The 22,722-nt window shown below is 40.4% G+C and overlaps 3 protein-coding genes across 3 annotated transcripts in view; 1 reads left to right on the plus strand and 2 right to left on the minus strand.

The window, feature by feature from the left end:
* Positions 1-43: 43 nt before the first annotated feature.
* Positions 44-2,939, plus strand: LOC123020885 (actin-binding Rho-activating protein-like). The gene is made up of 2 exons (XM_044425128.1): positions 44-226; positions 1,966-2,939. The coding sequence occupies exon 2, from the start codon at positions 2,004-2,006 to the stop codon at positions 2,466-2,468; it is 465 nt and encodes a 154-aa protein (XP_044281063.1). The 5' UTR covers positions 44-226; positions 1,966-2,003; the 3' UTR covers positions 2,469-2,939.
* A 279-nt stretch (positions 2,940-3,218) lies between these two features.
* Positions 3,219-13,154, minus strand: HINT3 (histidine triad nucleotide binding protein 3). Its single transcript, XM_044425140.1, has 5 exons — positions 12,869-13,154; positions 8,532-8,649; positions 6,898-6,967; positions 5,502-5,628; positions 3,219-4,637 (listed from the first exon to the last, which is right to left on the minus strand). The coding sequence occupies exons 1-5, from the start codon at positions 13,046-13,048 to the stop codon at positions 4,590-4,592; spliced, it is 543 nt and encodes a 180-aa protein (XP_044281075.1). The 5' UTR covers positions 13,049-13,154; the 3' UTR covers positions 3,219-4,589.
* Positions 13,155-16,226: 3,072 nt separating this feature from the next.
* The window catches only part of NCOA7 (nuclear receptor coactivator 7), an 81,378-nt gene continuing 74,882 nt past the window's right edge, over positions 16,227-22,722 (minus strand). The window contains exons 12-15 of the mRNA XM_044419856.1: positions 21,699-21,851; positions 20,524-20,619; positions 19,389-19,462; positions 16,227-18,785 (exon numbers count right to left, since the gene is read on the minus strand). Of these exons, the coding sequence (XP_044275791.1) occupies positions 18,650-18,785; positions 19,389-19,462; positions 20,524-20,619; positions 21,699-21,851 (459 nt within the window). The 3' untranslated portion in view covers positions 16,227-18,649. The remainder of the gene's footprint in view (positions 18,786-19,388; positions 19,463-20,523; positions 20,620-21,698; positions 21,852-22,722) is intronic.

A 22,722-nucleotide genomic window follows, 5' to 3' on the forward strand; every position in this document is an offset into this window, starting at 1 on the left:
TTCCGTTCTTTCCACCTTAAAAATCACTGAGCTGTGGAAAGAAGTCGCCGCCCTTTTGAAAGGGTGAGAAAGGCACGCTATTCTGATTGGATAAGTGTACAGTATCTGGAAGCAAGTGAGCTGCTTGCCGCATCAAACTGGCCAAGGCCAAGCATAAGCTTTGGTGTGCTGCAAAAGGTGGAAACCAGGATTTCACTTACCAAGAAGAGACGCTACTGCAAGACCGGTAAGTAAATCAATGCCGCTATTTCACCAAGGGCACATTGCAAGAAATCAGCATAACCCCTCGAAACATTTAATGATCTTTGTCAGTCTATTTTCTGCAATTAGGATGCAATGCTATGCATGCTCATACAGAAAAGGTGCCCTAAAACTTTCAGCATAGGATTGCACCTTCAATTCCCTTCTGACTGTGCTGTTTACAGTTCTACCCCCACTTTGCCCCATCTGTATTGCGCATACGCCTGAAACTCTATAGCGCTACAGGCATGTGATGAAATGGGCAATAGTCCATGAGAACTTACGCTAGAATAAATTTCTTAGTTTTTAAAATACTGGAAGACTGTTGGGGTTTTGCTGCAATAGATTATGATGATTGACCCATGTTAGACTATTGCAACAAAACAGGCTTGCGTATCTGGTGTGTTCTGAAACACAAATATTTTATACTTAAATATAAAATATATTTTATGTGCTTTAAATATAAAATATATTTTATGTGCTTTATACATACACACTTAGCAACCCTATTGAATATAATAGGGTTATTTTCAAAGTAAGATTGAACTGTAACCCATTTATACTAATTTGGGAGCAGGTCAGTGTCTGAAGTGGGGAGGAAAAGTGTACTCAGTTAAATGTACGTAAAATGTAGGGTGTTTATAAGTCTACCAGGAAGTGGGATGGCATCCACCTCATCCTACCCATTTGAGCAAGTTCTCTGATATGGAGTGGATTTTTCTAGGCATGCCCAAAAGGACTGGGTTGCAATTTGACAGCTCTTCCAAAGGTTATGGGGGTGGAGAAATCTAAGACAATAAATTTGTCTAAACACAAATGCAGGTTGATCTACTGTTTTCTTTTTCACTTTATTATAACATAGAATTGTCACACCGATCTGCAATATAGGCTCGGAATCAGTTTCATGTCAGGGCAAACAGGTTTATTTACAATTGAATGCATGGATCCATGGGTGCCTAAGATAGGAACACCCCCATGTTAATTTTCTTAGGGCTATATAGAATACACAAAAGGGGAGTGAATACAATACACAGGAAGGTGATTGGATACTTTGATATGTATAGGAAAGTGATTGGATACAGGTCACAACACTATAAAGAAAAGTTACATTTCACTCTAGATGCCTTTGACAAGTCTTCTAAAGTTACCTTGAACAGGCTGACCAAGTTAAGTAAACAAAAAGGTTACATGTGTGAACTTACAGGGTTAGGGAGGCACTCTGGCAAACCCATAAAATACAAAGATAGCAATTGACAGTTACCCCCTAATGGAGTGAGGTCATTTGGTCTTCACCACCAGACAGAGGCACCCTTTGTGTTCTGTTTATGGCAAGGCAGTGAGGCGGGATAATATACCTTGTTTTTCTGTGTACAGAATTAAAATAGAAGAATGGACTTGGGAGATCAAACACTGTTATGAGTAATTGCTATTAGGAAGAAAAGGCGAGTATGACATTTGTAATTAACTCACAAATCTTCTATTATCTTGGATTTAAGTGAAAACTCTTAGGGCACAATCCTATGCATGGTTAGACAGACAAAAGTCCTACATCCCTTGGTATTCCCCATCCAGACATGCAATATGCTGGTAGTTGTAGGATTGCACCCTTAACTTCAGTATATCCTAAGGCTTGAATCTGTAACAATGGGGTTGCTATTCACTACTGTCAATCTCTTCCTTGATCTACTGTACAGGTTAAACAGATTACTGTTTCTATCTCTACAGCTGATTTCAGACCCTTGCTTTTCTCAAGTCCCTTGAGAATGGATGAGCGCAAAATGCACAGTACAAAGGCAGCAAGTGCCCACCATGGCACTGTGGGAGAACTAACGCGAGGATGGCAGAGCTGGTCAGAAGATCATGTTGATTATCAGAGACGGAACCCCTTCAGTAGCGAGAAGCCACTGACCTCACATACTAGGAGAGAAGATCCGACTTATGGCAGGCCTCCTGAAGGCTCCAAAACTGAACAGAGAGGAAAAGATGCTCACTCACACATAGGCAGAGAAGTAGAAGAATTATGCTTGGTGATACGTAGTGTTGGAAAGAGGGGACAAGATGGATATGTGAGAATAACATTTAAACAGCTCTTTGACAGATATGTGACTATATCCAATAAAGTAGTGGGTGTCCTGCTAAGAGCAAGGAAGCACGGCCTAGTTGATTTCGAAGGAGAAATGCTTTGGCAAGGAAAAGATGATGGTGTTGTTATCACCTTACTTGAATAAATGTTACTGCATGGTACATTTAGGAACATTTCAAAAGCTTAAACATGAACCAGTTTGGCTGACCAGGACCGTATATGAAAAATGGTAGGAGATGGGAACATGCTGAACAGACATGAAATACTGATAGTTAATTTATGCCGCAGCCCAAGCATATTCTAGGGCCTCTTCTAGCCTATTTTCTATAGGTTGCAAGCAATAAGGGCTCATTACAAGACTGCCACATGCTATTCTTAGACTAAACGGCGTACTGAGCTGAAAATACATATGGTGGAAAGGCAATGGAGGTGTTTCAGTTGACTCATCATGCTTGAACTATAAATGCCAATTAATAATGAATTGATGTGAACATATCTTCACACTTTTAGAGGCTGAGAGTTCTTGTAGCACTGATGTGAATAAAGGATGATTAAGAAGTGCATTACCTGTGAAATCAATGACACTCTCACTATAACGTAAGGTTCTTTCCACTAATGAGCCTCAAAATATAAAGGTGGCAAAGAGTAACCACCTGTAAGTAACTATTTTCAACCTGCTCTTCAAGCTAGTACAACTTCATGTACTAGCTAAAATGTTCTTTTAATGGAAAAGGTTTTTTAATAATCATTCAAGTACAAGTTCAGCAACATGCTCTTAGGACAGAAGTAGTATCATGCTGCTGTTCAGTTAGAACTCAAGCTCATAAAAACCTTTCTCAAGAAACTGAAGGACAACACAAGTTTGCATAATCAGTATCATATGCAGATACAGGAATTCATAGATAACCATTTTTATTTGTTAACGGTAAGTAGCTTCAAGTTGCTAACAGTACATTTCATGTGGTTTTGTTACATAAATTCATCACAATACATACTTAGTTCATACTGTAACACATTTACTTTAACATTTCAGCACACTACAAAGACAACTTTTCCCCATCCCCATTAAATCCGTCTACTTTATTAATTTAATCAACAGGAACTTACATTCAGCCTAAGGTATAATGTAAGTACATGCTCTGTCACCAAGACGTTAAGATTAAAACTCTAAAATCTGTAAAGTTATTTTATCTGGCCATTCTCTGAACTCCAATATAATGGAAAACTGTAATTACATAATCCAAGGAATAATGAGATGTAACATTGGTAATGCAGCAGGTTCCAAAATGCATAGTTTTAGAAAGTGCTTGTTCAACTTATTTTTTCCTTACGAGATCTGGGTATCTGCACTGAGCAGCAGAATTATGATAGAGCCAGATTAGATAACAAGGATGTGCTGTAGAAGTTTATACCAAACCTTACTGCATCTCCACTTTCTTGCTCTTTAAGCTATGGATGTTGCTTAAGACCAAGACAGATCTTCACAGCAGCAGTTTCCCACAACATGAAATGCACCCTCACATGCTCAACGTTTCCGGAATGGCCAAAGTGATATTTAAGTGACAAAAGTTTAGTGCCAGCACCATCCTCCTATCCTCTGTACATCTGCTGTCCTACTTTAGAGTTCAGGCCTAAAGAAACCATTGCTGTACTTTAAGCTGTATTAAATTCACCTAGCTATTTCTCAACACATGCATTTAACTAGTTAAAAGTTACAACAATCCACATTCAAACAATCTTATCCTAGTCCAACATACTAACAGTGTAATGTCTCACATTAGAAGTACAGATGTAAATCCTATTCTGAACACAATAGCTAATTAATACCCTTCTTGTGCGTACAGGCAAATGCATTTGTGCATTAGGTTATCTAGCACCAAGACCTCATAGGTACTGCGAGCATTGCAATTCCAAAGAATGTATTAACATATTGTATAGGTACAAAGGCCTTGCATTGTTCAGTCAAAGGAACAGTCAAATCCAGATGATACATTAAACTTTATTAAATCATCTTTTACAGGATTTGTTAATTGCTTTTTAAAGGGGCAGGTACTTTTGAATTTCTGATCTGTAAGTATGTATGCCCTGAAAAGTGCTCAGTTCTTGCATTCAAATATTTGCCTGAGAAATTTAGTGTACAGCATTAAGTTTAGCAATGAGTTAAACAATTGTGTAGCAGCAGAATCAATCTGTTTTCAAAAGTCATCTCAAAATATGGTACCAATTACATTTTGCCCTCTAATCAGCAGCCACACGCAAGTTCTTTTCAGCTTGTTGCACTTTCAGCCCTCAGACGCTCCATCAGCTGCTCAGCCTGTCAGAGAAAAGATGTAGTGTGTCAGTACTTTCCTGAAATTACCTACTGTCCCCTTGAAACTCTGCAAGTTTACTTGAAAAGTAGGACATCTATTGAGAGACCTAGGGATTAATTTGTGTAGTTTACCAGAAACTAGTGGGGAAAATCCAAGGCAGGAGGAATGTTGTAAGCTCTTTTTCCTGTCACAGATGCAAAGGCAGCGTAGCTACAGCAGCAGTTTCCAAGCAGACCCTTCAGGAAATCAGGACTGAAATAGTAACCATCTCAACTTCTCTGTCACCCTCATTTTTTTAAATCTTAAAATGGATTTAATCTTTCTTTAAATCAATCATAATCTTTCTTTTCAGTTAGACCTTTATAGAAGTCCACTGAATCCCAACAGCAGATATTGTCAGACTCTATAGGAGGTTTAAATGTAGGCTGGAATCTTATATGTGCTTTTCTGGGAATAAGCCGCACTTACTCACATGCAAGATAGATTTAAGTCAATGTGTACCGAATTATCCTGTTAGTCAAGCAAGAGCTAGACAGGTCATAGATCTTGACAGACTAACAGAACTGGTTCAACATTAATTCAAGACTGAATAACAAGTACCAGTCTAACAGAATGCAGTTATACAAATGAGAAAGTGTTACAATTTTCCAGAAGCTCTCATCTGAAATAGGCCAGGCACAGTGGATTGGAACAGGAAAGACAATGGCACCTCAATGCTATTTGAAATTTAGTAAGAAATATTTCGTATTATCTTTGATCATTAGCATAAACTATAATAGAGCCTCATATTAACAAAGATGTGGTTCAACACTCTTTCCTAATGAATTATGGAAGCAGTAATTGCCAACCATCATTGAAATACTTACTGTAATGAACCAGTAGGAATTAATTCTGTACACCATTCGGGACAAGAATCCTAATTGACTAGCTGGAGCCAGGACATGAAGATGCAAATGGGATATAGAGCAGAATGGAGGCCAGTGAAAACCCATCCTTGAGAAAGAGGAGAAAAGCAATCAGCATGAACAAATCAGAGCTTTAAAATAAAGCTCCACCATGCAGTAATTGGTAATGCAATGAACTCTAAGTATCTGAAGTACCATGTCAGCTCGTCTACAGCCCCATGAATTGATACAGTCCTTGAATACAAGACACTTCATAATACAGAACTCATATCACATAATGTTGTTTTTCTGGCATAGAGCAAATGCAGTCAGAGTGTTTCTTCTCTCTATTATGTATTCCATTTATTCAAACAAGCTTTTAATGCAGGGTTAAGTCAATGATCAGCTAATTCCACACAGCCAAGTTCACTCCCGGCCTTTCTACAGGTTATAGCACTTTGCAGAAATTGTTCATAATAGTTTTCACTGGCATTTCCTTCTATCTCTGCTGATGCTCTGATGCCATTTGACTTTGCTGAGCTCAGTTGCTCTAGGGCAGGCTCAACTTCCTTTTTGGAAAGAATCTTGGGGGCTGCCTTTCAGTTCCAAGACAACAGAGAGAGGGCAAACATACTGGCATGGCTTAGCTTAAGTTCATCCTACCAGTGACTAAGCCTTAGGAGAGCCTCTTCCATTCCTTGGAATGTGTAAATAATGGCACAAATGACAGCCCATCTCTGTTTTGGGGAAAGGAACAAGAGGAAGGGAGAGGGATGGATTTGGTCCTGGACCTGAAGTTCTGTGGGGAGCATGTAGCCATCCAAATGTTGATGGATTCTAAGCTATCCGGCTTAGGACATGGCCAATAGTTGGGGATAATGGTGTTTAACAGCTCCAGGGGGAGCAGGTTCCCCAGTCCTGTCTCAGTAATCGGATGCTAGGCAGGAACAGTTCAGTATGCTGCATTTCTGTGCTGAGCAACAAAAGGAGCTCCCTGTGACAGCCCTCTTGGCTTCTCTACTGGTTATAGAAGAGGAACAAAATGCTCTGTCCTTCCAGCAGCTTGCCCACTTGGCCATTTAAGGAGACCAGGCAAGCACAAGGCAGTCAGAGAAGGTTAGCTTTGCGGTGCAGGTGTGCTCTCTGAAAGGATATTCAACAAGAGCTGGGTTTTCCTATAATATGTGTTTGGTGCTCTTTTTGAGTGAAGCTTGCAAAAGTTGTTTGAGACTTCTCTGCATATAAAAACTGCAGGAAGGACAATTCCATCTTCACCCTTACGCTAAATCTTAAGAACTCCAACTGTATTTCTTACAACTCAACTACATGAGTGCTATTTTAATAAGCAAATTAGATACTTATACCATTCCTTATATACCTTATATCACTCAAGTTAGTAAACTTATTCCGTTGAAGGATAGTCTTTCCGGCTGCCATCATTCTTTCCACTGCACAAATGGAGTCAGGAGTAGGGAGGAGGAAGAATAAAACTCAAGTTAGATTTCCAGTGTACTAAAGTCCAACACCTGAGTCCTAAACTCATTTAAACTTATGCAAGTCCTCCCCTTTTGATTTAAGATGTTTTTGCTAAACACAACTTGGTTCAGAATACATCTAAAATAATGGGTCTTCTTGCTCAGGAGTTATTTCCAGCTCTAAGAAACATTTCAGCTGTAAATATGTAATTTCTTAACAGTCTTTCCCTGGAAACATAGCCTGATCCTAGTATGAATGGCAAAGTGGGCTCACCAGCAGGAGACCTGAGCAAGGACACAGCTGGGCATGGTGAAAATTCCCACGTAAATAAATTAAAGCAGCCCTTCTTTCTTTCAAGGCCCAGTTGAACAAAATTCCTTTTCGGCCATCCAAGGTCCATTTCTGTTGGAAACAGCTATGGGCAGTCATGCTTTTACCCCGCAACCCGACTTTGCACTGCTCCAACCAACCCAGCCACTTACTAAAGTGGACTTCTGGCCCTGGGCCACACAAGGATACAGGGAAACTTCCGTTCACAGAGGTCTAAATGCTAAGTCTTCCCTGCTCCAGAAGTCCATACTAACATATGGCTGATGGGGTCAAGAGGGTCCAATGCAATGGCAAGGCAAGTCGAAAGCCAAGACCCTGCAGCCCGTCAATGGGCTGCACCTCCCAGTGAGCCATGGATGCCTCAACCTGTTTTGTTCTTCAGTCCTATTATTTGCTTTGGCATGACGACAGGGAAGAGCAACTGCTCTCAGACTCGTCAGAATTGCCAGTTCCTTTCTAGGCTGAGCTGCTGGTGACAGTCAAAGCAATCATCCAAGCAAAGGTTTTGTTAGGCTTTAGCATCCTGAAAAGCAATTTCCATTGCAGAATATATACAAGTGTAAGCCAAGAAAGGCAGGCTCAAAACTGTCCTTGAAATACTAGAAGCACTTAAAGGTGATGCGAGGCAGGAGTGCATCAGTCAGGATTTTAAAAGATCAAGGAGATGGAGCATCAAATGTATAGAGTATAACGGGAATCATGAGCTGCTCAAGGCTTTTAAGTGTATCTATGACCTGCATCTGCCAGATTTCAGTCCAATAATCTACAATGGAGTAAGCACTCCAATGGCTTGCAAGTGCTTTGGAATACAACTCCCAGTAGCCCCAGTCCACAAGGATTATGGAGCTTATGATTTGAAATATCTTGAGGCCTCTGGGTTGCCCACTCCCGCTTTATGTCATTGGTCATATCATATTTATAAGAGGCACTTGGAGAAGGTAGTGGAAAATGTTAGACAAGGACAGTCCCCAAAGGCCAGCAAATACCTTTGTCACAGCGACTATTCCTTCCACCTTTTGTCCCTTGGCTGGCAACTAGGGTATGGGAAAACTTACAGTTCTTGGGGGTACAAGTTGGGTTCTATAGCCTCAGGATGTCGACACTCGCTCTAGCCAGAAAGCATACAGATTCTTGTATGCAAGAAGCTGCCAAAAATACACTTAATTATCTTTGTACCAATATTATGAATGTAAAGTCCAGGCTTACCTAATGGTATATGCTCACTCTTTAGAGTCTTACAATTTCCTATGTGGTTTTTAGGCACCACTAAATAATGATGCGGAGCTCCAGGTCTGATATCTCTAAAGCACACCAAGTCTTCATGCTAATGGAACACCAAAAGCAAGGGGAAAAACTTGTTACTGAAATGGACTTGCTGGCAAACAGAAGATCATCTAAGAAACAGTTTTACTGAAGCTGGTTTTGAAATATGATTTCACATCACTGAACATCCCTGGAAGGTGGAAGGACAGTTCATTGCATTAATGGAAAAAATGGCTGCCACTTTTTTTAGCATATGCTTTTATAAATTACTCCCCTCTAGGTTTATGCCAGAATAAACTTGTTAAGGTGAATCCTATGCAGATTTAGACAAGAAAAGGCCTACAATTCCCAGCAGGTCTTTTTCCATCTAAGTTTGCATAGGATTGCAGCCTAAGTGTTTAAGATAACTTAAAGTTCTTTGTTGTTTTTTCCTGTAACAGACTAAAATAGAAATAGTATATGGAGTATGTATCAAAAGCACAGAAACATAGCACATCCTCCTTAACAATGCTACCTAGCTAAGAACAATTCTGTTAATGATGCAAAGCAGTTTCAGCCTCTTTCAGGTAATCATTCTAAAATAGGAATCTAACAATAAAGAGTTCAGATAAGGCACACTCTTATATGAGACTGATTATCTGGATCCATTTCAGCTGGAGTCCAGGCCCGTTTTAGCACAAAAACAGCTCTGGCCACACTGTATGAGGACCCTGTATGAGGACCTATGCCAGGAAAAAGATAGGGGAGTTTGATTCTACTGATACTCCTGTACCTCGCAGCATCTTTTGATGCTCTTGGCCATGGTATCTTTCTAGGGAACCATTTGAACTGGAAGTGGGAGGTACTACATTGTAGTGGTTCGGTTGCTTTTTAGTTGGCTGGCTCCAGCAGGTGGTGCTTGTGCAATATTGCTTGGTCCATGGTTTCACCAGCATGATATTCTTCAACATCTCCATGAAAGCACTGAATCATCCAGAGTTTTGGTGTGTACTGCCATCAGTATGCTAGTTCTATGTGGCTCTATGTCTCCTTTTCATTCCATCAGGTAAGGCTTTCGATGTGATAAAGTATCTGACTGTGACAGTAGCCTGGATTACTGTTAACAAACTGATGCTCAGTGCAGACAAAACTGTGATGCTGTTAGGGGTGGTTCTTCTGATGGTTGTTCAACCTCTTCTGGATGGGGTTACACTCCTATTAAAGAAGCAAGTTTGCAGCTTGGGGATTTTCCTGAAGCCATCTTTGTCATTTGGAACTCAGATGGCATCTGTGACATAGAACACCTTCTACCAGCTTTGACTGGTGGACTAGCAATGTCCCTGTCTGAACAGGGACACCTGGTTTCAGTAATCAATGCTCTGGTGATCTCTTAATTTATTTCAATCCACTCTACCACTGAAGACCATTCAGAAGCTGCAGCTTGTGCAAACCATGGCAGTCAGCTTAACCTGGATCAGAAAATGTGAACATATAAGGGCAATTCAGGCCCACATCCATAGGCTAGTTATATGCTTCCAAACTGTCTATCAAGGTGCCGGTTTTAATTTATAAAGCCTTACATAGTATGGGACTTTAATACCTGACTGAGAAGCTCTCCCATCTGCAATATACCCAGATGCTATGATAAACATCTAAGGCCTTCCTCCAGGTATTCCTGAAGGAGGCTTGGAGAGTGTAATGCAAAGAAAGGCAGCCAACTGTGGAATGATCTCCTAAGGCCCCCTTGGTACCAATCTGTTATCCTGTCAGCACTAGGTTAAGACAGTCGTTTAAAGACATTATTGTTTCAGTGGAGCAGGCCAGGTATTCTGACAAGTCTACTCTGTATTAAATATCATTTTAACTGTTACATTTCTAAATTTCAGATGTTGTATTTTGGAAAAAATGCTTTTATTGTCTTATTGTCCTGTTTAGAAACTGTTCTAAACCACCCAAAGAGCTTCAGCAGCTGGTGGAATAGATATGAAATAATGCACACACATACACCTCATATGTATCCCAAGACCATGGACAGATTGCACAAGCTCACTCCTATCTGATGACCACGTTCTCTGTGGTTCATATATGCAAGGAACTCCATATGCTTACAACTTCTCCACACAAATAGGGGGGGAAAAGAGCCTGACTGGCCTGAGGTCTGCCTTATGTGGACAACTCTGTATGGAAGCATGTAGAAGCCTATCAAGCATAAGGACAATGGGAAGCAAGGCCTCGGCAGACAATGGAAACCTTATTTGTCCAGGCCCGTACTCCACAAGTCATTTGAATGCCTTATATATTTGAACACCTTACATATTTGCCCAACTGTCATCAAGGTCTTCCCTCTGAGGGTATTGGAATGGCTTTCCTCAAACCACTGTGACTGTCTAGCATGTGGGTTTTGTCCTATACTGAGACCCAAGCACAAACTCTTTCAGCTTATCCAGGCTGAATAATTCTCACATCAAGGAGACCCCACTAAAGGGTAGGGAGGCACACAATGTCTTATAAACCTGCTATCCAAAGGATTCTTCAAAGGAAAATGAATGTATTTTCCTCCACCTATTCCAAACACTGCACCTGTGCAACAGTGTACCTTAAATCATTTCTCCACAGGATGAATTTTTCATTTGGGTACAGCCATTTCATTGACTAGCATGTACTGACTAAACAGCACAAGGCCTAACGAGTTTTAAAGCACAATCTTATGAAGGTTTAGAAAGAAAAAAAGGCCTACAAGGCTCAGCATGCCCCAGCTAGCCATGGTGCTACAGGACACTTTTTCTGTCTAAACATGGAAAGGGTTGTGTCCTTTATTTTGGAGTCCCATCAGGAAAATTTTCCAAAAGCATCAGAAACCCCACTAATGTGTTTTTCCTTCCTATAAAAAGGCCTCTTAATGTCTATCCAGCTTAATTTAGCAAGGAGGAGAAAAGGCAGAAATAAACATGACTGACAGAAGGATGCAGAGAGAGGTGTAAAGGCAGCAGTGTGGTGGACCACACATAAATCAGAATTAGGATGATGTGAGAAAAGCAGAGAGGAAAAAGTGAGGCGTATGTGTTTTAGCACATAAACAGCTGAGACAAATGACTCACTTTTTACCCCCAAACTTCCAACCCTTTGAAAGTTATATTTATCATTGTATTAACCAATTAAGTACCATATACATGAGGGTTTTACCTTTAAAGGAGGCCTAAAATAATTTAAAATACATGGCATATAGGCACTAACCCACATTATCTGATGTTTTTGATGGGATTAAATATTACAGTTTATTAGAATTTTTTTTTTTTTTGGTTTATATCCTGCCTTTTTCCTACAAAGGGCTCAAGGCAGCTTACATCTCCTCCTCCATCTTATCCCCACAACAACCACCCTGTGAGGTAGGTTGGGCTGAGAGTCTGTGACTGGCCCAAAGTCACCCAGTTGGCTCCATGGCTGAGCGGGGACTAGAACCCGGGTCGTCTGAGTCTCAGTCCCACGCTCTTAACCACTATGCCACACTGGCTCTCAATTTTGAGATGGTTTGGGAGCCCAAACACTGGCAGAGATGGAAATGTTAAAAATCTATCCATAACTGAATCTGGTGGTGGCATAAACTAGGGACTAGGGCTGCAATCCTATTCTTACTTGGCATAAACCTCATTGAAGACAGTGGAATTTACTACAGAATAAACATCCCCATGGTTTGTTTTCTTCATAGGTTTGTATCCTATGTCTTCACAAGGCAACCAACCACTATTAGCATCAGGAGCTCTGTGGAGGGAATTGCAGGGAGGGCACAGTAGTAGAAGCTTACACTTTTGCAAGTTTCCTGCAAGCACCTGATTGCCATTTCAGAAAATAAATGCCAAAGCGTTAACCTGGGGCTGTCCAGCTGTGTTGGATTACAACTCCACTGTTCCCATGGCCATGCTGACTGGGAGTGGTGGGTGTTGCAGTTCAACACACCTGGGGTGGAAAAGAGGGCTGCTGCAGCACAACAGGTCTGGAAGGTACCAAGCTGCGGAAGGCTGAACGACCCTTCGGGCTCATTTAGCAGGACCCGTCCTTTCGCTGCCGCATCCTAGCCGCTCCCATCCCTGCTTCATCCTATAGTGCCAGAAATGACCTTTTGACAGCAGGTAAGATATCAAGAGAGTCGGTCCCTAAAGCTGCTGCACTCACCGCTGGCAGGGAGGACCCCGACCTGGCACGATAAGCGAGCGAGCGACGAGGCTCGGCAGGGCCAAGGGAGTGTCCCCGCTAGCAGACGCTTCCCCTTTGAGGAGGCTCTCGTCCTCCGCCCCCCTCCTCACCTCACAAGGCAGCAACTCGGTGCCCGTCTCTTCCCCGTGGCTGATCCGGCAGAAAATGCACTTGCCGTCGTAGCCGCCAGCCGCGCCGCTTTCCCCGCCAGCCGCGCCGGCGGTGCCGCTGGTAGGGCTTGACTCCGCAGCAGGAGATGAGCCCGAACTGCCGCCTTCCTCCCCGGCCATCACGGCGCCTTCTCCGAACGGGCCTCTCGTTCTGTTTGCACTCGAGGAAGGAGCGAGAGGGCGACCGGCAGCACTGCCCGGTGCCTCCGCCCTCGCCCCTTTTCCCCAGCCCACCCAAAGCCAGGCAAGGAGGCGCCCCTAGCGTGCGGCTCGGCGCGGCGCGGCGCGGCTCGGCGGTGAGGGCTGGTCTGCGCTGAACGCGGCACCCACCCTGCTATCAGTTTGCAACAGAGCAGGAAATTATGCCGTGCTTGCAGGAGGAAAAATAAAGTCCTACAACTCCCAGCATCCCTCAGCCAGCCAGGGGGATGCTGGGAATTGTAGGACTTCATTTTCCGCGTCTAAACATACCTAGGATTGAGGACTTAATCAAGAAAAAGCTGCTGCGGTATGCATGATCGTCCCGGACTAAGCCCCGCTGGATTCAACGCAGCATGTTAAGGATGCGCATCTCGTTCCCGGCCTGCGATGGGCCGTAAGAACCTGTTGTACTGTAAGCCACATGTCCGTTCTTTTTACACGGTAGCTCAGCTAGCAGGGGGCAGCCGTGTAATTTTGGACCCTAAAGGGCACAGGCCTGTACATGTAGGATTATTTTTAAAAATATCTGAACGACTCTCAGCATATTCGAAGAAGACTAATCTAGTGAATGTTGGGAACCGAAAGACTTTTGTCTGTGTAGGTAAGGAGCACCGCCCATCCCTCCTAGACAGCCGTCCTCCCTCAGTGGTGAAATGCGATATGGACGTTTCTCCCTATGTCCATGGTCATTCTGTACTTTGCAGTTGCGTACCTGCATAAGTTAAGAGGGGAACAAGAAAGCAAAATAAAAGCTGTTTGTTAAAGGAAGACCTGCTCTGATCCTGTGCCGAGTCGCATTTTAAAGTCTCTGAAATCACAGACCATCATGACTGCTACAGGAATAAAACAAAGTTCAGTTATTTGGAAATTACTACTATTTTGTTATAGAAAATAAAGATCTTTTTAATAAAATAATAAAGTGGGCATTCGTACCAGTGTGGATGCATGACCAACCACCATCAATATAAAAATGATTTGAAAATAAACTATGCTGCAGCAAGATGTCATTCCTGGCCAGCTCCAGAATGCCCATCTAGACCCAAGTGTGGGCACCTGGCCTGTTTGCCACTTGTCTTTCTCATCTCTGCTCTCTGGGTGGTTGTGGGGCAGGGACTGGGCTGCAGGACCCCAAACCTAGGCCCCAAAATTCAGGCCCAGCTGCAGTACTAGCAAAACAAGTGCCAGTCATGGTGTCACTGAAAAACAAGAGCCAGTGTGGTGTAGCGGTTAGGATGTTTGACTGGGACTCCAGTGATCCAGGTTCTAGTCCTCACTCAGCTCACTGGATGACTTTGGACAAGTCAACCTAACCTACACAACAGGGTTGTTGTGAAGTGGAGAAGGAGACTAGTATTATGTGTGCAGCCTTGTGATCCTTCCAGGAAAACACGTACAGTGGTACCTCGGCTCACAAACGTCTCAGTTCACGACCAAATTGGGTCGCGAACAGAAATTTCTGAAAAAAATTTCCTCAGGTCGTGAACTCCGCATCGGGTGATGATCGCGATAGCGCCCACCTTCCCCCCCAGCGCATCTGTCTCCCCCCACAAGCGCACCCGCGATCGTACCCACCTCCCCCTGAACACGCCCGCTTCACATTTTTGTGATTTAAAAAAAAATATTTATAGAATGGATTGACCTTATTTACATTGAACCTTACGGGGAAATTTGACTTGATTCACAACCAATTTGGGTCATGACCAGAGTCCTGGAACAGATTAAGTTCATGAGCCAAGGTACCACTGTATTATATTTATTACATAAATACTGTATAATACATGAACAGTCTTGCCTTGTGATAGCCTAAAATGAGTTTACTTTGGCATAAGCTTATATTAGAACTAAATTCATCAGATGCAGCATGTATTATGTAGCTTCCCACTTCATGGTGGGGGGTGGGGAACGGTAAACTGTGAGTTCAGAAGAAACTTAAATGCAGAAGGTATGACAGTGACAATCCTGTAATTAACAGTTTTAATTCACAGTGCAGTTGTTGCTAATAAGACATATTCTGGGCATTGCAGAGTGATACAAGTCAATCTCTTTTGTATTCATACTGGGGCACCAGTTGATTTGGAAACATGGGCTGGAAGGTGCTGTTGTACTAATGTCCTACTTATGGGTTTTCCATGGACCACTGTGGCTGGTTGACCACTGTTCATGGACTACATGAATCTTTGCTCTGATCAGCACAGCTGTTACATTCTTGTGTAAATTTCTGATTATGGATTTGGATCTATTTACTTTTTTCTGGACAGGCCCATCTTGTTTGCCTTGGATGGAATGCACACAAGTACTGCTGACAGAGGAGAGCATCTAGATGAGATCAAAAGTTGACTGTGAGAATGCTGTGGACATAATCTGTCTAGACTTTAGCAAATAACCCCGTGACATCCTGATTACCAAACTAGCAAAAAGTGGGCTAAATTGACTGCAAAATCAGACCCAAAGAGTGCTCATCAATGGCACATTTTCAAACTGGGGAGAGATGACAAGGGGTGCCATAGGATTCTGTCCTGAGAACAGTACTCTTCAACATTTTTATTAATGATTTAGATCAGGAAGTACAAGGAAAGAGATTCAGTAACTTGAGGCAGGATCAGGCGGCACAACTTCTATGTTCAACAATGTTCTGCTGTCAGTTCTGAAGAAATAATCCATTTTCCATGTCTTTCACTGCCTAAGAACTTGCAGATTATAATACCACACTCCTGTGAGATAAAATTAATCATATAGCACCAAAAGTGTGTATGGGGTTGACAGCATATGCGAAGTCAGAGCCTTGTCCCCAGTTTACAATCTAAAATGCAACCCAGAAAAGCAGTGGAGAAAGGGAAGGGAAATGGAGGCAAAAATAAACATGGAATACAGAGGGGAGTTTTACAGGACATGAAAATGAAGGAGTTGTACGTAGGATTAGTGGAAAATGTGGGTTTTTCTAAGAGGGATTTGAAGAAAGCTGAAGGAAATGATGAAGTCTTTTCAGGAGTAGGTAAAAGGTCTTCAAATGCTTGGTGGTGATCATGGACAGATATGTATTCAGGATATTAAGAGAAAATGGGCAGATTTGAAGTATCAAGTGGACAAAAGAAAAACATCTGAATGCATAAATTCCTTTATTGAAAATGTTGCAACAGCACTGCATTACATATATTAAATATCAATTTTTTGAAGGGTCACAGAATCTTGATAGGACAACACTGTTTTGCATTTAGAACACAAATGTTTCAGATATGCTCTGACAATGGAATAATATAATAACAGTAGTGAAATATTTCAAATATCAAAAACCTTTTCCTTGTAACTCACGAGTGTCCCATCATCATAAAACCATCTTTTATGAGTTCAAAATGTTATGCTAATAGTAGCTCATAGTTGTAGTGAAAATCTGTCAGAGTAGTACTGATGGCCAGAATACCTAGCAGGAGGAGGTGAAAAGCTTCAGTGCCATTAACAAATGTCTGAAGGCTGTTCTACACATGATGAATTGCCTAAAGGTTATTACTTCTGTGTAGGGAGGTTATGTGCATACGTTCCATGTATACCACCACATGTGATGAATGCGTACATTTCTGTTATGTAGTATATGCTGCAGCAAGCAATGATTACCAGCGTACTTCCCACAGTATCCACTCTCCAAAACAGATGTTTCTGCTTGTTACATGTAATTACATACATAAAGTTTTGTCAACAACTCTCACTTCACTGTATTATGTTTGCAACTTACACTATGACCTTTATAAATATGTAGCCATTGATACCTTCAAAGGAAAGCTGTTGTTTCCCTTTTACTTCTGCAGATAAAATAAGACTAGAAAGAAATATTCTTCACAATTTGAGTCCAGTTAATTGAGTCATATAACATAAGATGTGGAGTAAAGGCATATCACAGTATTCATTAGCTGGTCGGATCTCTTCTGCTGATTTGATTCTGGCTGGTCACAATTATTTCACTGACTTGGTAAGCAGGACTCACCTACTGGAAAGCACCAGATGCGTATGTTAGGTTGCAGCTTGTGTTCAGACAGGTGCTTGGTGAAAGCTCCCAAAGAATGAAAGACACCGAAAACTGACCAACAGTTTTTAAGAAGCACAGCTATGTTTTCCATTCTTGAATGTAGACTTAGTTTACTTTTTTGAGGGTGCAATCCTATTAATTTTTAGACAGAAAAGTCCTAGAAATCACAGCATTCTCCGCCAGTCTTCTTCTGTCTAAACAGGCATTATACCTAAAAGGTGTGCCAAGGGCCCAAAGAGTTAAGATAGTATAAGCTTTTGGGGAAAATAATATCATTGTTTTCATTCCCTTTTCTAACCAATGTATTTTATGAAAAGCAAATAACCAAATTTTTTTTTTTACCTTTTTCAATCCACTTGCAAAACTGAATTCTTCTTACCTAATTTACAAAACTAAATTTAGGCCCAGTGTTTTCAAGTATTATATCACTGAATGAATACTTGGTCCAACCAACATGTAAATGTCCTTATTTTTTTTAACCAGGCCGAAAAATAATTGCCTTTCTATAAAAGCAGAAGTCAGTTACTGGTTTAAAATATTTTTGAAGAATGTTTTTAAAACAGTTAAGCCAGTTTGGCATGAGACTAATATTGTTCTCCAGTGAGGTTTCAACTTATTTAAGGACTTTGACTTAAAACTTATTTTCTGCCCCATAACAATGTGGCTCTTTCCAAAGGCATTTATGTCTTAATAAATGGTTAAAAAAGGACTCTTTTTCTCCAAATATCACCAGATAACCAGACAGGTATATCTGAGATTTGGAATGGACAATGCTCCTATCTCAATCCAGAATGTGTTCTGTCAAAAGCCATAATTAGAAATAACAAAAATGTTCTTTACAAAATAAAAAAAGCAAAATAGAAAAAACCTTTAAGAAATCAAATAATTCATCACCACTGCAGAAGACATCTACTTTAATCATAATTCTTTCTTGCAAATGCTGAAATTTGAAATATTAAAATGAAAAACATGCCTACATTTCAGAAAAAAGTAGCTTACAAAGAATAAATATGTCCCTTTTAAAAAAATGCTCCCTCTAAGTGCTGTATCCTTAATGACTACTTTTTTTTGTCATGGAAACCACCACTATAAGCTGTAGAATTTGGTACCACAACTTTCCCCTCTTTTTGGTTTTCACATTCACTGAATAAAAATACACATGGAATGTACTCTACAGCGCTGTGATTTTCCACAGTATTCTTTCACATTTACAGAAAATAATGAGACTGCTTTCAACAATCCTGTACATCCCAAATGTCCTCCATAAACATGTCATATCCATGTTGTAGGAACGTTGGTAGGGCAGGAATAAGACAGTGCATGTGTATGTGTGTGTGTGTATATATATATATTGATGTAGTAGTCTTTCCAATTTTTGCCTTAATCTTCTTGTGAAGCCACAACAATGGGAAAGCATATTGTACTATGAGTCTACATTCTGATTTTCAACATCCACTGAACTCAGTGAATCCAAGTCCAACTTTTTTAAGGCAGCAAATATGTCACTCAAATGTCCATACTTCCACATCCTGTACAACAAAGTCTTCTTTTTTGGACAAGATATCATTATTGAATGTGCTGCAACAGTTGCTCCGGCCATGATACAAATCAGCATCTAGCCATAAACCAAACCTGCCACTGGAAGAAGAAGAAATAGATGAAAACTTTTAATTTTTCAGATGTAAACTTTAACATGTTGGTATAAGACCAGCAATAAGTTACACATTCAATTTAATACAACCGAATGGTTGAAAGCACATTTAACTCTTTTCCAGCGGTATCATTAGATTTACAAACATTGACTGAATTGTGCCTGTTAATTTTTAACTGGAAACAGATATTCAATGATAACTTTTTCTTCTTTTTCTTTCTCTTTTAAGGAATTTGTAAACATTCAAATAATAGTCTTTATATCAAATATATGGAAACACAAACAGGAGGTCACACACGCTGCATGCATGGTTCTGATGTCAGTGGACTGAAAGGAAACACATTTGATCCTTTGGTCTGGATTATTTAACTAAAAGCACCATTTGTTCGTCCACAATATAATCAGTTGCATGTGCATGTAAGCAAGCATCATATATTTGAACAGTTTTTGTTTAGTGAGCAGTTCTGATGAGTGAAAAAAAAGCCATTTTAAAAAGAAATAACTTGTCTTTTCAGCAATGAATGATGCCATACTACAGTTCTCACCAATGCGATTAAAGAAATATATCAAGATAAATTAAAATAACTTACTCTCCTCCTCCGAGTTCTAATGACGTTACATCACCATTGATAAAATATGTGTTTTCTCCACTCCATTTAAAAACCTAATGGAGAAGCACACAGTTTTAGTAACAAAGATACTATTGTAGTAGGAAAACTGTCTTTGATTATGTTATGAGCAACACTATCAACATGTTAGGAGGAAATGATGGGAAAGAAAACTTTCCAAAATACCATTTTTATCTGTGTACTATCTAGAACTATAATATATTCAATGAATTTCTCAGCAGACATGCACAGATATACTGAACCTGACAGGGAGGGAACAATTCATTCAAGGAACAAAAAAGATGACAGGTGGACAATAGATATGGTTCCTTGCATATTTTAAGAAAGCTTCTTATCAATTCAGTGTTTAATATAATACTTTCTGCTCAATGCTGCTTGGGAAAATTTTTCTACCTCAGTGCCCATGAGTACTAAGAAGTTGAAAAGATGCCCCAACATTTTTTAAACCACGACATATTAAATATTATTACACAGCTGATTTTTGTTTTGTTCTTGGATGTCATACAGTTGTTACTGTGTATGTGTCAGTTCATACTCCCAGCTCTGAATAGTATTAAATGCAGAAGAACATTTGGCAGTGTAATATTATACTTCTCCCTTCTGTCTCACTGTTCTAATTTTATTTGCAAACCAAGATAGCTTGTTTTCAAAACTGACAGGCTGCTGTTGCTGCTATAGTACTCCAGAACTATAAAACACACACTGAGCCATCCACAAGAACAGTGCTCTCCTCAACTGCTATGAAAGGAACATGGCCACCCTCAAAAAATTCAAACTCTGAACTGATAATTTACTGTGAAACATTTGTATCTGGCTTATCTTTCAAGATGCTCAGAGTGGCTTGCACAGGACTCTCTCAGGGATTTTCCCGTCCAGAACCTGACAAGGCTGAGGCCAGTATCAGTATCATTAGGCCATTATTTTGGCTCAATGAAAAAGGTACTGGGAGATATAAGAGCAGTTTTAACCACGCCTTCAAATTCCTTATCTTTGGGCAATTCAATCTTATTGTAAAATTGCATTTACAATTGCTCATAATATTTTGGGTAAACAGAAACACTGTACAAGGAAAAGATCAAGGAAAAGACAACCATACCTGGAAAAGAGGATTGAACGTGTATAGGAAAGTCTCTCCAGTGCCATAATAGTGGTCACTAAACCTGAAAGGATGTGTTGCATATGCCCCAAATACCTAGCAAAATAAAATGTCTGTTATGATACTTCCAAATTGAAAGGACTTTTTATAACTTGTAAATTAATAAAATTTAATTTGTTTTGTTTTAATAGCCACAAATTTTGGTCATTAAAATGCCTTCTATCCCATATTATTGCTGTACACATAATATGAAAACAGTTCAGGAGGGGATAAAAGGTCCATATGCTATGCATATGTGATAATCCTCCAGATTCTTCTATCAGCATCCATACACTAAGTTCTAACACTCCTATTCATTCCATCCTAGACAGATAGTATTTCTCTTATCATGGAAAGGTCATCAATATTCTAAGTTATCCCAGCACTTAAGAAACATTTTAAGACAGCAGAGCAATGGCATCTTCAAACTGTGCTTGTTCTGCTAAGGGAATTTAAAAAGGAGCCTAGAGCCATGTAAATAAAGTGTTTTCCCGAAAATAAGACACTGTCTTTTCTTTTTTTGGTTCACAAAAACACACTAGGTCTTATTTTCGGGGTAGGTCTTATTTTTTATTTTATTTTTTAATATGTACAACAATCCACACTTATTCATGTACAACAGCATGAATACATGTACATTTGGTATCACTTCGCCTGTGACAGGAGCTGGAGCTATAGAGGAAGCATCGGCTTATGTGGCTCCATAGCACTGGCTCCTGTCACAGGCGGAGTGATACCAAATGCACCTGCGGAGGGAGCAGAGCCGCATAAGCATGTTTCAGCCACACAGTGCATTAAGTTAAAGTTAAGTTTAAAAATAAAGTTTAAAAAGGCTCTTTATGTTCCCCACTGGCCCTGGGAATAAACACAGCTAAGTCTTATTTTCAGGATAGGTCTTATATTTTAGCAAGTACCAAAAAATAGTACTAGGTCTTATTTTCAGGATAGGTCTTATTTTCGGGGAAACATGGTAGTTGTCACACTGGGAGACTCTCAAATTATTCACCCTCTCCATACACACAGGAAAGGGTCAAAATCATTGTAGGTCACCTTCCCGCCTCACTTCTTCTGACATATTTTAAACACTCACATGTTCGCACACACATGCACTCATTTGGATTCCATATGACCCTAACCTGATTGTCCATATCTTTGATGACTAGAAGCACTGGATTATCAAGAGACGTTGATCTACGATACAGAGTTTTCAAGCTGGTTCCATGTTCTTGTGTACTGTAGACAAGCCTCCATGGGTATCCCTGAACTCTTGCTGGCAGGCACCGGGCAAGCTAGAAGGGAAACAGAATCGGTACAGTTTAAAATGCAAGGCACTGCTTATTTCACAAGTGTCTCTAGAATTAATTCTGTCCAGAATGACAACTGTATGCTTTTACACATAATCTGAACTATGCTTTTGTCTCATTATATAACCACATGTGGTAAATGTAACATACAAGGGGTTTTCAACATGTTTCTGCACTTTTAAAACACTATTAAGAATTTCAAAAACAAATTACATCACTTTTCTACATCATTACCTTCTTTTGTGATGCATTTTTCCCAGCATTGGACCAACTTTTTAATGCCAACAGCACACAAATATAAATATAAATATAAATAAATAAAAGTTTGGAAACTTTTTGAAGACCGTTTGTATATGTGACAGGATGAAACATTATTATTATTTGTTATCATTTACAAATGAAAGAGAAAAGTTAACATCTTTTATCATTGCAATGATGGGAAGGGAAACAAGGGAGCGTGCAGGGCAAAACCACTCGGATGGCTGTCCTAGAGAAGTAAGGAGCAGGAATAGCTTTCTCTTTTACTGGTGGAGAACTTCGCCAGCAGGGGGCCACAGTTAAGGAGGTTCCAGTGATGTTCCTCCCTCAATAGGCAGTAGAAAAGTCCCAAATGTGAGTTAGGCAGATGTGGAACAGAGGCAGCATGCAAGGATTGGATCTAAAGATCCAAGGCCCAGTCCTTTAAGATATAACACTGCACATGCTGTTTTACATATGCAAAGAGATGTGCATAATTAGAAATAAAGTATTTTAAATGTTACAGAAGGCACACAAATTAACCTTTTGCTTGCTTGAAGAACAGAACTGTGCGGTGTGCCAAATTGTGCTTACTCAAAACTTTATGCACCCACCCTTC

Source organism: Varanus komodoensis, unplaced genomic scaffold, assembly GCF_004798865.1.
Source record: "Varanus komodoensis strain SLA01 unplaced genomic scaffold, ASM479886v1 scaffold1, whole genome shotgun sequence".
NCBI classification, from domain to species: domain Eukaryota; kingdom Metazoa; phylum Chordata; class Lepidosauria; order Squamata; family Varanidae; genus Varanus; species Varanus komodoensis.

Coding starts and splice junctions, on each gene's coding strand:
- HINT3 (XM_044425140.1), bottom strand. CDS start 13,048: ATGGCCGGGGAGGAAGGCGGCAGTTCGGGCTCATCTCCTGCTGCGGAG. Junction 5,629..6,897: donor ACTAACTTGAGTGATATAAG/GTATATAAGGAA, acceptor CTCTTTCTCAAG/GATGGGTTTTCACTGGCCTC. Junction 4,638..5,501: donor ATTCCTACTGGTTCATTACA/GTAAGTATTTCA, acceptor TTTCTCTGACAG/GCTGAGCAGCTGATGGAGCG.
- LOC123020885 (XM_044425128.1), top strand. CDS start 2,004: ATGGATGAGCGCAAAATGCACAGTACAAAGGCAGCAAGTGCCCACCAT.